Source organism: Sinocyclocheilus grahami, unplaced genomic scaffold, assembly GCF_001515645.1.
Source record: "Sinocyclocheilus grahami isolate Dianchi unplaced genomic scaffold, SAMN03320097.WGS_v1.1 scaffold1606.1, whole genome shotgun sequence".
Classification (NCBI taxonomy): domain Eukaryota; kingdom Metazoa; phylum Chordata; class Actinopteri; order Cypriniformes; family Cyprinidae; genus Sinocyclocheilus; species Sinocyclocheilus grahami.
Genome location: NW_015506785.1, coordinates 194,673 through 207,527, shown reverse-complemented (window position 1 = coordinate 207,527; position 12,855 = coordinate 194,673). Strand labels below are relative to the sequence as shown.

The window sequence follows — 12,855 nt, the reverse complement described above, 5'->3', positions numbered from 1 at the left end:
AAAAAATGTAAAAAGTTTTCTGTTTAATTTAATTGCAATTTTGTTTTAGTTTTTTCCGAGCAAAAAATAAACATCATACATTTCCCCTGATTTACAGAAGAGAGCCACTAAAATGTCATTCAGTGTAACAATCTTGTCAGGCATATTTACAACAAAAATCAATTTATGACACATTAAACGACTAATTACTTCCACCCCAAATACTAATTAGTTGTAATTTAACATTTTTAAAATGTGCCACTATCCTAGGCTCCGCCCATTTGTCCGTAATAATTTTTTACTCATTTAAAACGCAGTAAAATTTAATATGCTCTCTTATTCTTTTATATATTTTAATATGTACACGTCAGAATAAGCATGTTTGAATTTTTACATAAATATTGCGTCACACTGAATGACAACGTAACATTATTTCAACCAAATTGTAACATTTGATTCTCCAAAAACTTATTTGAAACCTTAAAAGTAGACACTTTACTTGCATTTAATGTGCTTTCTATGGACATATAATCACTTTTGTAAATTTCTTTTGATGCGGACATCTTAACGTCTTTGACCCACATACTGTATATATATATATATGTATATATATCAAATGCTAGATGACAGATGAAGAACTGAGGATTTTTTTGTTGTAATTTTTGCCACTTTGCTCTAGTTCTGAGAATGGAAATCTACATTATCTACTATTGGACTGATAAAATCTTGACAAAGTGACAAGTACATGTTCGTCTCAAAATGAAATCTTATTATGAAAGTATGCTATGATCTTTCCCCCTGTAGGTTTTGAAGAAAGCAGCCATCGTTCAGAAGGCCAAGACGGCTGAGCACACTAGAACGGAGCGGCAGGTATTGGAACACATCCGCCAGTCTCCCTTCCTGGTCACGCTTCACTACGCCTTTCAGACGCAAACCAAACTGCATCTCATACTAGGTGAGCGCAGGATACACACTTCATCCTGATTCACTCGTGCATGCTGTTTTATGGATGCTATCTGTAGTATAGCTGTGTTTACAGTAGGTCTGGGTGCTTTTAGTTCTCCAGCATCTCAGTACTTTGGTGTAAACAAGATGTCACAAGCTATGCCACCTATTTTTAATGTGCAGTTTGGGGTATCACATAAAAACGCGCTGAATAGAAACGGCGAGATGTGCATCAATTCTAAATCTTACGCACTCAGCTAAATGCAATTTTTATTGGATAAGAAAACATGCGCATAAACTACGATGGAAACACATTTCAGATTTGTGGTGTTTCATGTGCACGCAGGTAATTTACTGTATATGAAGAAAGAGCCACAGTGGCTTCTCCTACTGCAGCAAATCACCGTTTTCTTAGTGATGTTTGCTGCCAGTTTATCAGGAAGTGACGGTTTTGTTCTCTTCGTCTTATGTGATATTCCAATTTTGCGCACAAGTTAAATTCACAGCTTTGGATGGAAGCATAGCTACTGTAGGATATACATGACTTCTAAATGCTTGCTTTAAAGTGCCCTTGATATTGACATTCCTGATATTGTTTTGGGAGGCTCCTACAATAGGTTCACATGCATGCAAGGAAACGCTTTAGTTTTCTCAAAACATGCGTTTAATATCACCTCATTTTCCAGCGATTCCCAAACGATTAGTTCGAATCAGTCTGAGTTTCAGTCTCTAAACCCCTCCTCTCCGGCAGCCTGCTCTGCTCTGATTGGTCAGATGGCCCGGTCTGTTGTGATTGGTCTACTGTATACAGCGCGTGTCAGAAACGATACACCGACTGCCATAGTTATGTATCTTAAGCGCTCGATAGAAAATATCAACATCAATTATTAATCATACTTACAGGTTGTGATTCAGTGGAGTCAGCTGGTTCTAATAAACTGAGTACTGAGCTGAGTACTGAGCTCATCTTCCAAGAATAAATAAATAAAATATAAATATTAGATGAAGAACTAAGTGAAAATTAGGAATGTTTCCAACTAAATGAAATACGTTGAAACACTAAAATTACTAACTTGAATAAATAAACGAAAACCGAACTACATTTAATTATTTAGCAGACGCTTTTGTCCAAAGCGACTTACAAATTAATTTTAAATAAATTAGAGCGATTAGAATATAATTGAATAGAACAGAATTGAATAGGTAAGTGCTAGTATTAATTGGTCAGGTGCTGACGAAAAAAGATGACAAAAAGGTCCGTGATAGTGATTTTGTGCCTCTTTGGGATGGCACCACAAGGCGCCATTCACTTGTAGAACGCAAGCTTCAAGGGGGCAAGGGCGCATAAGTCTGAACTAGTAAGTTTAGGTATATTGGTGCAGAGCCAGTGGTTGTCTTATAGGCAAACTATCAGTACCATGAATTTGATGCGAGCAGCTATTGGCAGCCAGTGCAAACTGATGAAGAGAGGTGTGACGTGGGCTTACTTCGGCTCGTTGAAGACCACTCTGGCTGCTGGATTCTGGATCAGTTGCATAGGGTTGATAGTACATGCCAAGAGAGCAATAGTACAATAGTCCAGTCTAGAGAGAACAAGAGCTTGGACAAGGAGTTGTGCGGCCTGCTCTGATAGGAAGGGTCTAATCTTCCTAATGTTGTATAAGGCAAATCTGCAGGACCGGGCCGTTGTAGCAATGTGGTCGGTGAAGATTAACTGATCATCCATCACAACTCCAAGGTTCCTGCTGTCATGGAAGGACTTATGGTTGACGAACCCAGCTGTATAGAGAAGTTGTGATGAAGTGCTGGGTTGACTGAGACCACGAGCAGTTCTGTTTTAGCAAGGTTGAGTTGAAGGTGATGGTCCTTCATCCAGCTAGAAATGTATCTCAGGCAGACTACAATGCGAGCAGCTACTGTCGGATCGTCTGGTTGGAATGAGAAGTAGAGTTGAGTGTCATCAGCATAGCAGTGATAAGAAAAGCCATGTTTCTGAATGATGGATCCTAAAGATGACATGCAAATAAAGAAGAGAAGCGGTCCAAGCACTGAGCCTTGAGGAACCCCAGTAGCAAGAAGTTATGACTTAGAAACCTCACCCCTCCAAGACACTCTGAAGGACCTACCTGAGAGGTAAGACTTGAACCACTGGAGTGCTGTTCCTGGGATACCCATCTTCATGAGGGTTGACAGGAGAATCTGGTGGTTAACTGTGTCAAAAGCAGCAGACAGATCCAGCAAGATGAGTACTGAGGATTTGGAAGCTGCTTTTGCCAGTCTCAGGGCTTCAGTAACCGAGAGCAGGGCAGTCTCAGTTGAGTGGCAAAGAAGAGTGAAGGTGGTCTTAAAAAAGTGTGCAAGAGTCCGAGCAATTGTTAATTTTGTTGTGGTAGTATATTGTTTTAGAACATCGAACAGTGGAGCAAAGAGTGTCAGTAGCAGTGTAAGTGTCCAGTGCTGAAAACTGAGAGGGTGGAGGAAGTGAGCATGAAACCATAGTGGATAGGCGAGAGGGAGGGAGTGAGCGTAGGTTACGCTGAAAGGTGACCTGCAGAGGAGTGCGTGTTGTGTCAGGAGTCAGTCTGAGGTTTAAAGTGATGAGGAAGTGGTCTGAGGTGTGCAACTGAGTAACTAAAGTGTTATCAATGGAGCCGCAGCGTATGAAGATAAGGTCTAATTGGTTATCTGATTTGTGAGTAGCTGTAGTAGACACTCACTTGAGGTCAAATGAGGCGAGCAGAGTGGTGAAGCCAGCAGCCTGGGGGTTTTCTAGGTGGATGTTGAATTCACAGAGTAGCACCAGAGGAGTACCGTCCTCAGGGAAGTTTGAGAGTAACACATCCAAATCCTCCAAGAAGTTACCCAGTTGACCTAGGGGACGATAAACAACTACAAAGTGGATTTTAGCAGGGTGGGTAATACTAATTGCGTGTGATTCAAATGAACTGTTGCCAGTAAGAGATGGCAGAGGATCAAATTTCCATTTATTTGAGATAAGCAGACCAGTACCTCCACCCCTCCCAATCGGACGAGGGTTGTGGGAAAAAGTGACGTTAGTGGAGAGGGCTGCAGGAGTGGCAGTGTCCTCCGGTTTGATCCAAGTCTCAGTTAGGGCCGTGAGGTTGAGACCGGAATGAGTAGCAATAGATGAAATAAAGTCTGCTTTGTTTACAGCAGACTGGCAGTTCCAGAGACTAATTGGAATAGAGAGTAAAGTAGTAGAGGACATAGGGAAAGTACTCAGTACAGTGTGTGATTTACGAGTGTTATGAGTAATAGTAGAGATTTGAAAGCACAGTGAGAATAATTGACTAAAACAAGTAGATGAGAAAAAGCTGTACAAAAAGTAAAGAAAGGGGAGAAAAGCAGTACTCAAGTGTCTTGTCGGTGGAGTCGCGCAGGTAGAGTCGCTGGTCTTTACACTCGCCGGTCTTCACACGAGGGATGCCGCAGTGTACTAACCAATTATATACTTGCCTGATACCTCGTTATTGAATTCAGCTGGCTACGCCTTACTACTTAGCAAACCGAAACTGAAAAGCCATGTGATGCGCACGAGAACAAATGCGACTTGAGCACGTGTTTACCACGGTAACCACCGTAAGCAAAACAATGTTTCCTACCAATGACAACCGCGCTAAAATCTAATAAGAAAAAGCTGCTGTCCTCTACTGTTGCTCGACTGCTTCTTCTAAAACTAAATCTGAAATAAAAATTATTTATTAAATGGATAGTTCCGGTGCTTGATTCTGATTGGCTGAGCCGCGTTCGAAGCTGTTGTAAATGACGCTACAAAGTAACACACACCTTTGTTTACGTTTGTGTGTTGCTCGGCAACCACTTTGTAGCAACCACAACTGTTTCTGAGGAGCTACATTGTTTGGTGGAAGAATACTGTGTTTATTAATATCATTACACTTTATTTACTCTGTTTTATTTTGTGAAACCGTGCTACGTATATGGAATAACCGTTTTATAAAAGCAGTAACCCCGTGAAGCCGTGGTTTACAGTGAATTTATAACAGCTAAGGGGCGTTGTTATGCACGACGCGAAGCTTCAGGCTTCTTGGGGCTTATTGCTTTATTAAACATAAATAGTCATATTTAAAAAGAACAAAAACTAATAAAAAGTACAAAAACTTTGTCTGTTATGAATCATATTAATGTCTGTTCCCCAAAAAATAAAATAAAATGTCAGTTATTTAATTCACTGGATTATCTAAAAATAACCATTGTTATGTAGCTGGGTGAAATATAGTTTTTTTTTAGTTTTCAGCACATTTAACTATGCAATGTAAAATGATGCAAGACATCGGTCACAACACCCACCCCTAGATGTTTAGCTCTAGATATTTGTCTTTTAGTAAATTGGTGTTTTTTGGAAAATGTTGTGAGTGTGTGTTTGTTTCGGAAGACTATGTGAGCGGAGGAGAGATGTTTACTCACCTGTACCAGAGGGACCACTTCTCCGAGGATGAGGTCAGGATCTACGTGGGAGAAATCATTCTGGCCCTGGAGCACCTGCACAAGGTACTAACATCCGCTCGCATTGAGCGCATCACGCATGCAATTAATTAAATATGCTCAAAACCATGCATTCTTAAAAATATTCAGCTGGATATTTTTATGCCTAAATTATTTGTCAATTAAATGCAGATAGGAAAAGGAAGTCCTTTGTGGTTATTGTTTGGGAGAAATGTATGAATGTACATTGTATGGGTCAACATTATACATTTCTCTTTTATGCTAAAAATCATTAGGATATTAAGTAAAGATCATGTTCCATGAAGATATTTAGTAAATCTCCTACCGTAAATATATCAAAACTTAATGTTTGATTAGTAATATGCATTGCTAAGAACTTCATTTGAACAACTTTAAAGATGATTTTCTCAATATTTAGATTTTTTTGCACCCTCAGATTCCAGATTTTCAAATATTGTCCGATCCTAACAAACCATACATCAATGGAAAGCTTATTTATTCAAAAAAATTGACACTTAAGACTGGTTTTGTGGTCCAGGGTCACATATGATCAATGTTTTGTGAGTGCTGTATCTGGTCTTGTGTTTTCAGCTCGGCATCGTGTACCGGGACATTAAGCTGGAGAACATCTTATTGGACAGTGATGGTCATGTGGTTCTGACAGACTTCGGGCTGAGTAAGGAGTTTCTGGAAGAGGAGGTGAGAAAATAAAAACTCATCATGCATAATCGCCCGGTTTCACAGACAAGGCTTAAGCACTAAAATGCATGTCTGTTCTGTTTTACCTGAAAGACACTTGCACTGGCTGATCTTAAAATACGTCAGTGCCTTTGTTTGGTCTCAAGATGCACACCAGAAATGTTTATAAAAGATGTCTTAATTAAACTATGGCTTAATTCTGGCTCAGTCTGAGCCCTGTTTGTGAAACTGGGCCGATAACTGTAGATTAGATAGTTTTTTCATTGCATGCACGTTGTGCAGTGTGCGGTTCTCATGCTGCTGTGTTTGGTTCGTGTGTAGAAAGAGAGGACGTACTCATTCTGTGGCACTATAGAGTACATGGCTCCAGAGATCATCCGAGGGAAAGCTGGCCATGGCAAGGTGAGAGGAGACAAATCTCACAGAGGAACTTCAGATTAAAGTATGCCATTTAAAAACGTTTCAGTTCATATCATTGACAGTAGGGCTGCAACTCACGATTACTGTGATTAGTTGGCCGATTATTTTTCGATTAATCGGATTAAAAGCCTCTTCTTTTTTTTTTTTTTTGACATGCCCAATGCTGTTTTCTTTCAAACGAACGTGCCAACTGAATGCTATGAAAACATACTGTATGCTGAATCATGCCATTTAAAAACGTTTCAGTTCATATCATTGACAGTAGGGCTGCAACTCACGATTACTGTGATTAGTTGGCCGATTATTTTTCGATTAATCGGATTAAAAGCCTCTTCTTTTTTTTTTTTGACATGCCCAATGCTGTTTTCTTTCAAACGAACGTGCCAACTGAATGCTATGAAAACATACTGTATGCTGAATACATCTCTGTGCTATACATTGTGTTTCCAGCAGCAGCTCGCTCTGTTTCATCCGCTTTTGTTTCGTCCATAGAAATGCGTTATTCCGTGCTGTAATTTGTGCGGTGGGCAGACGCGACTAATGGATAATCTCATTCGTTGTCGATTATTGTCATTATTGATTATTAACGATCTTAGCGATTAGTTGTTGCAGCCCTAATTGAAATGGAACAAGAGATGTAATTGCAAAAAAGAAAATCAAGGATTTAGCATTTTTATAAATCGCTTTTCTTGATGATTGAGCACTTTGGTAAATAAAATATCTAATCTTTATTGCGATCATTATTTGCAGACATGATTCTCAATACTGTAATTTGCCATTGACTTAAGTTTATTATGTATATTAATTCTGTTTTGATTCCATGCACATTAAGCTGTGAGAAAAATCTATAATAATATACATTTTGTTTCCACAGTAATGAGTTTTTTTTCATCGCGTTACATTGATGATGGCTTTTTATTGCATTACATTAATGCGGTAAAATTAGATTTTTAAAATTATTCCGAGTCTTAAAATTATTTTATTTTTTTTTATATTTGATTTTCGTCATTAATATGACTCGGGCATGTTTGAATGGTAATTATTTCTCATGGAGGAGCGAGTTTGTCATTTTATTATAGAAAATAATATCCTATTTGATTTGATTGTTTAAATATCCTTTTTAAAAATTGTAACATTAGCGATATATTTTAAATGGTTTTCCGTCTTGCATTTTTTTCTCAAAATGATGGATGTCATTATAAAAGTAAGTTAACAAAAACTCTTATTTACAGAAGGTGTGCATTTGACAGGGCTGTCTCTGAGACGATTAGTTGTGCAAGCCCTATGTTATATAAATGTATATATTAAAAATATAATGTTTATGTGATTTCGTTCTTTTTAACAGCTCCCACTCACTGTAGTGTAGTGGTGACATCATATTATTCCTGTGAACATTTTTCAGCATTATATTAATAAAAGCGCCTGTGTTTAAAAATACATCTGTTACCATACGGTCCAAAAGGGTTAACAAAAGAACTTTTGGATTGAGCCCTTCTTGTAAACTCAATTCGGACAGAAGTTAAATTACCACAAGAACCTGGTGTCAGAGAGCAGGAGAAATGTCATGCAGCTGGTGGGAGAAAACAGCAGGGTTGAGTGAGCTTCTGATGTCTGTAGGTGGTGGACTGGTGGAGTTTGGGGATTCTGATGTTTGAGCTGCTGACGGGAGCGTCTCCGTTCACTCTGGAGGGAGAGAGAAATTCCCAGAGCGAGGTGTCCAAGTGAGTCTGACGGTGTTCTCCAGATTCACAGCGTTTAACAGCTGCTGTTTCCAGACTTCCCTGAGCTCTGTGTCTCTGACAGACGCATCCTGCGCTGTGAGCCTCCATTCCCCTCCATCATCGGACGCTTGGCTCAGGATCTCCTGCGAAGGTTACTGGTGAAAGACCCCCATAAGAGGCTGGGCTCTGGACCCCGAGGAGCCGAGGAGATCAAGTCTCATGCTTTCTTCAAGGTGCTCTGTCCTCTTTCTTTTTGCCTTTCAGCTGTTCGTATTCCTCACGTTTGAACTCTGTGGTTAATCTCGTTGTGTTCTCTTAATTAGTGATGAACTGACATTTTGGCGACTTTGGGTTTCGGCCAAAACAGTTTAGGAATGGATTAAGCCCCTCCCATGTTTTCTTATTCGGTAAACTCTTTGTTTTAGAAGGATGTCACAATACCACAGTAAAGTATGTGGCAACATTCACTGCTTGAAGAGTGAAAGAACAGAGACCAGTTTAATTGTTTAAAAACCAGACAAACGTCTTTATATAAAATGTTTAATGTGAAAGGTTTAGAATGTAAAAACAAAAACACTTGATATTTTGTTATTAAATTGTTAAGTGGCTTAGGTGTCCACATTCACTCTGGGGTCAGTGTAGATGGTCAGGCATCTCATCTGATTGATCTCTCCAGGGTCTAAACTGGTCCGACTTGGCAGAGAAAAAGGTTCAGAGTCCATTCCGACCTGAACTACGTAATGAGTTGGATGTGGGTAACTTTGCGGAGGAGTTTACAGGAATGGAGCCGGTTTATTCCCCTGCCAGCACTCCACCCAGTACAGACCGTCTGTTTCAGGTACCTGCACATGCAGACACACCTGTCCTGAGTTCCTTTCATGCAGACAATACAATACAAGCTATTTCCTGCCACAGCCCTCCATTATTAATATCAGCAGAGTCACTACACACACACACACACACACACAGTCACTACACACACACACACACACACACAGTCACTACACACACACACACACACACACAGTCACTACACACACACACACACACACACAGTCACTACACACACACACACACACACAGACACAGACACACACACACACAGACAGACAGACACAGACACACACACACACAGACAGACACACACACACACACACTACACAGACAGACATAGACACACACACACACACACACACACACACACACACACACACACTCTAATGTAACAGTCTCTCTGTCATGTATACCCTGTTCTATGAGGTTTTTATACAGCTTTTACACATTACCGTTAAAAAATGCAGCTTAAATTAACCTTAGCTGGCCAGAACATACCAGTCTAACCTTGCTCTAAACTCAGAAGTAGGGTTGCAAAGGGGTGGAACATTTTTGGAAACTTTACAAAAATCCCTGGAATATTCCCAAAAATTCTGCAATGTTTCCCAAATTTACTGGAAATTTTCTACGTTTTTGCAACCCTACTCGGATGTAAAGAATCGTTTAGACAGTTTTTAGAGTATTGCAGTGACTGTGTTTCCTTCACCGTTTTCTGCAGCAGCACAAGAGAGATATAGGTTTATATTCGTGAGCTTGTATTACGATTTTAATGTAACGAGAGACTGGGATGCTATGAAAGTTACTAATAGCATACAAAGTCTGTCTCGTTCATTTATAATTGCGTGGGATTATTCATATTTATATGCACAGGAGAACAACTCAGCCTAATTCACAGCACACGTACATTAACTTGTTCTTAACCTTGCTGTAATGCCTTGTTCGTAAAAATGTGAGAATGTTCTTATGCAGAATTCACATGAACATTTTTGCATATACACAATTAGTGAATGAGAGCCCATGTCTGATTTAAGGCAACAGACCTTGGACACTGAAAGCCGTCTGTTCACGTCCTACTCGAAATAAACCAGAACTGTTATGTGAATTGCTAAAAATGCAAATTTCATGAAGTTGGTTCTTCTGCAAACACAGAATCCTGTGGAAAACACTGCCCTGGCTTCATGCTAACTGAGAGTAGCATAGTAAAAGTGATGCTTTCTGGACGTACCGAGCGCTCTGGCAACTACATAGCAGTGTGCTAGAAACAACTCTAAACACCTAGTATTACGTTAGTATTACATATTAGGAATAATATGTTGTCATGATATTTACATTTTTAACTTTGATGGAATACCTTGAAACATATAGATATTCAAAACCATTTTCAGTACCACAGGGAAATATTAAGGACATTGAGCTGTATCTAAGATGCTGTTTACCAGGGCTGGGAAATATAGTTAAACTGTATCTCAATATTTTTCCAAATTTTGACAATACTTCAATAATTTCCCGTTGTTCTTGAAAAATGTCAAAAGGTGATTTTTGTTTGGTTTGTTACTGTTACAAAGTACATACAGATATCATTTACTGCCACAACAGTCAACATCGTTTGCAAAAATAATCGCTAACAAAATAATAATTATAATATATATAGTGACCACTTATTGCTTTTTACCAAATTAACTAAAAAGGAACATTTAAAATCATATTTACTATGAGGTACCAATATGAAAATCTACAAAGGTTCTTCAGGCATAAAATTAATAATAATAATAATAATTCTAAGACAATATTATAATGGTAACACTTCACAATAAGGTTAATTAGTTAATTACTTTAGTTAACATGAACTAAGCATGAACAACACTTCTACAGCATTTATTAATCTTAATTAATCTTAATCATTACTGAGGCCGATGCGATACGCATCTCGATGCCTAGCCAACCATACGATACATTACAGATACATATGAAGCAGCTACCGATGCGATATGATACAATTCACCGCTGTTACGATGCAGTGCGATCCGATGCAATGGAAAAATATCACTTCTAATATCTCGAGGCCTGTTTCATTAAACACGTTCATCAAATAAGCCAGGATTATTTTCAGTGACTCATTGTCAAATGATTTGGTTCCATAAAGCAAATTGAACACAGGCCTAGATCAAGCTCTGACTCTCTCACATACTATTATTTGACTTATTTTATTTTAGTTTCTAGCCATGCAGCCTTTCTCTCTGGTTTTATTACAGCTGTACCTTTTATAGTTAGCAGAACATTACAATCTAAAATCGCTCTTTAAAGCATTAAAACAACTAAATTAAAAGTTAAAATCACTGAATTAAAAATGAAAAATAAATAATAAAGAAAATGACTATTTTAACTGGTATGAGAATCACACATTAACTCATTTGAGCTTAGTAATTAGTAGCTTATATTTGGTTTACCCATTACAATAGCCCCTTTACAGTTACTGCTATCATAAAAATACATTTAAATGAAGATGAATAGATGAAGGCAAGAATGGACATCCTGATATTTGAATACATCAGTAGATCAACTAAAATGCAGTGAGAAAACGAGCAGCCGTTGTGTCTTCTGAATCCGTTCTCTCTCTGCACGTTTTAATGCGTAGCGATGCATCATAATTGGATCGTCAGCGGCAGAGTGTCAAGCCTCTTGTGGTTGATTGTGTCAGTGCTTCGCCGTGGGTCACGTGTTGTCCCTCTGTGTTTTGACCTGCTCCGGCAGAACGTGCTGTTTGCTGACGAGGCGGATGACTCGGTGTTGAAGGTGATTGATCTGGGGTTCGCGCGGTTGTTTCCGAGCGGCAGTGCGCCCCTGCAGACCCCCTGCTTCACCCTGCAGTACGCCGCGCCGGAGCTCTTCCACAGCTCGGGATACGACCAGGCCTGCGACCTCTGGAGCCTCGGGGTCATCCTGGTGGGTGCAGGAGGGTGTATATGTGTGCTTGAGGATATTTATGTATTATTGTGGATGAAGCACTGTTTCGCTCTGGACTGCCAGATGTATTGTTTTATTCAGGGGAGAGGTCATTGTTTAAAGGTTGATACCTTAAACTGTATAAATACAAAAGTAGCAAAAATCTATTTTGGTAAATTCCTGAAGTAAACTTTACTTGTTCCTTCCAAAAAAAATGTGGTTACTTAAATCATTTGGTGCTGGAGATACACTGTACACAATACACTGTCCGTCCTATCTGTCTGTCTGTCCGTCTGTCTGTCTGTCTATCTATCTGTCCTATCTGTCTGTCTGTCCTATCTGTCTGTCTGTCCTATCTGTCTGTCCGTCCATCTATTCTATCTGTCCTATCTGTCCTTTCTGTCTGTCCTATCTGTCTGTCTGTCTGTCTATTCTATCTTTCTGTCCTATCTGTCTGTCCTATCTGTCTGTCTGTCCGTCCATCTATTCTATCTGTCCTATCTGTCCTGTCTGTCTGTCCTATCTGTCTGTCTGTCTGTCTATTCTATCTTTCTGTCCTATCTGTCTGTCCTATCTGTCTGTCTGTCCGTCTGTCTGTCCTATCTGTCTGTCTGTCCTATCTGTCTGTCCATCCATCTATTCTATCTGTCCTGTCTGTCTGTCCTATCGGTCCGTCCTATCTGTCTGTCTGTCTGTCTGTCTATTCTATCTTTCTGTCCTATCTGTCTTTCCTATCTGTCTGTCTGTCCGTCTATCTATTCTATCTGTCCTATCTGTCTGTCTGTCTGTCTGTCTGTCTGTCTGTCCTATCTGTCTGTCCTATCTGTCT

General features: G+C 39.4%; 1 protein-coding gene across 1 annotated transcript in view; it reads left to right on the top strand.

Annotated features, from left to right (window-relative positions):
* Nucleotides 1-12,855, top strand: part of LOC107571514 (ribosomal protein S6 kinase alpha-4-like) — a 30,731-nt gene that overhangs the window by 3,851 nt on the left and 14,025 nt on the right. The window contains exons 4-11 of the mRNA XM_016257832.1: nt 784-934; nt 5,339-5,454; nt 6,001-6,108; nt 6,430-6,510; nt 8,146-8,249; nt 8,332-8,482; nt 8,926-9,163; nt 11,782-12,026. Coding sequence (XP_016113318.1) covers nt 784-934; nt 5,339-5,454; nt 6,001-6,108; nt 6,430-6,510; nt 8,146-8,249; nt 8,332-8,482; nt 8,926-9,163; nt 11,782-12,026 — 1,194 coding nt within the window. The remainder of the gene's footprint in view (nt 1-783; nt 935-5,338; nt 5,455-6,000; nt 6,109-6,429; nt 6,511-8,145; nt 8,250-8,331; nt 8,483-8,925; nt 9,164-11,781; nt 12,027-12,855) is intronic.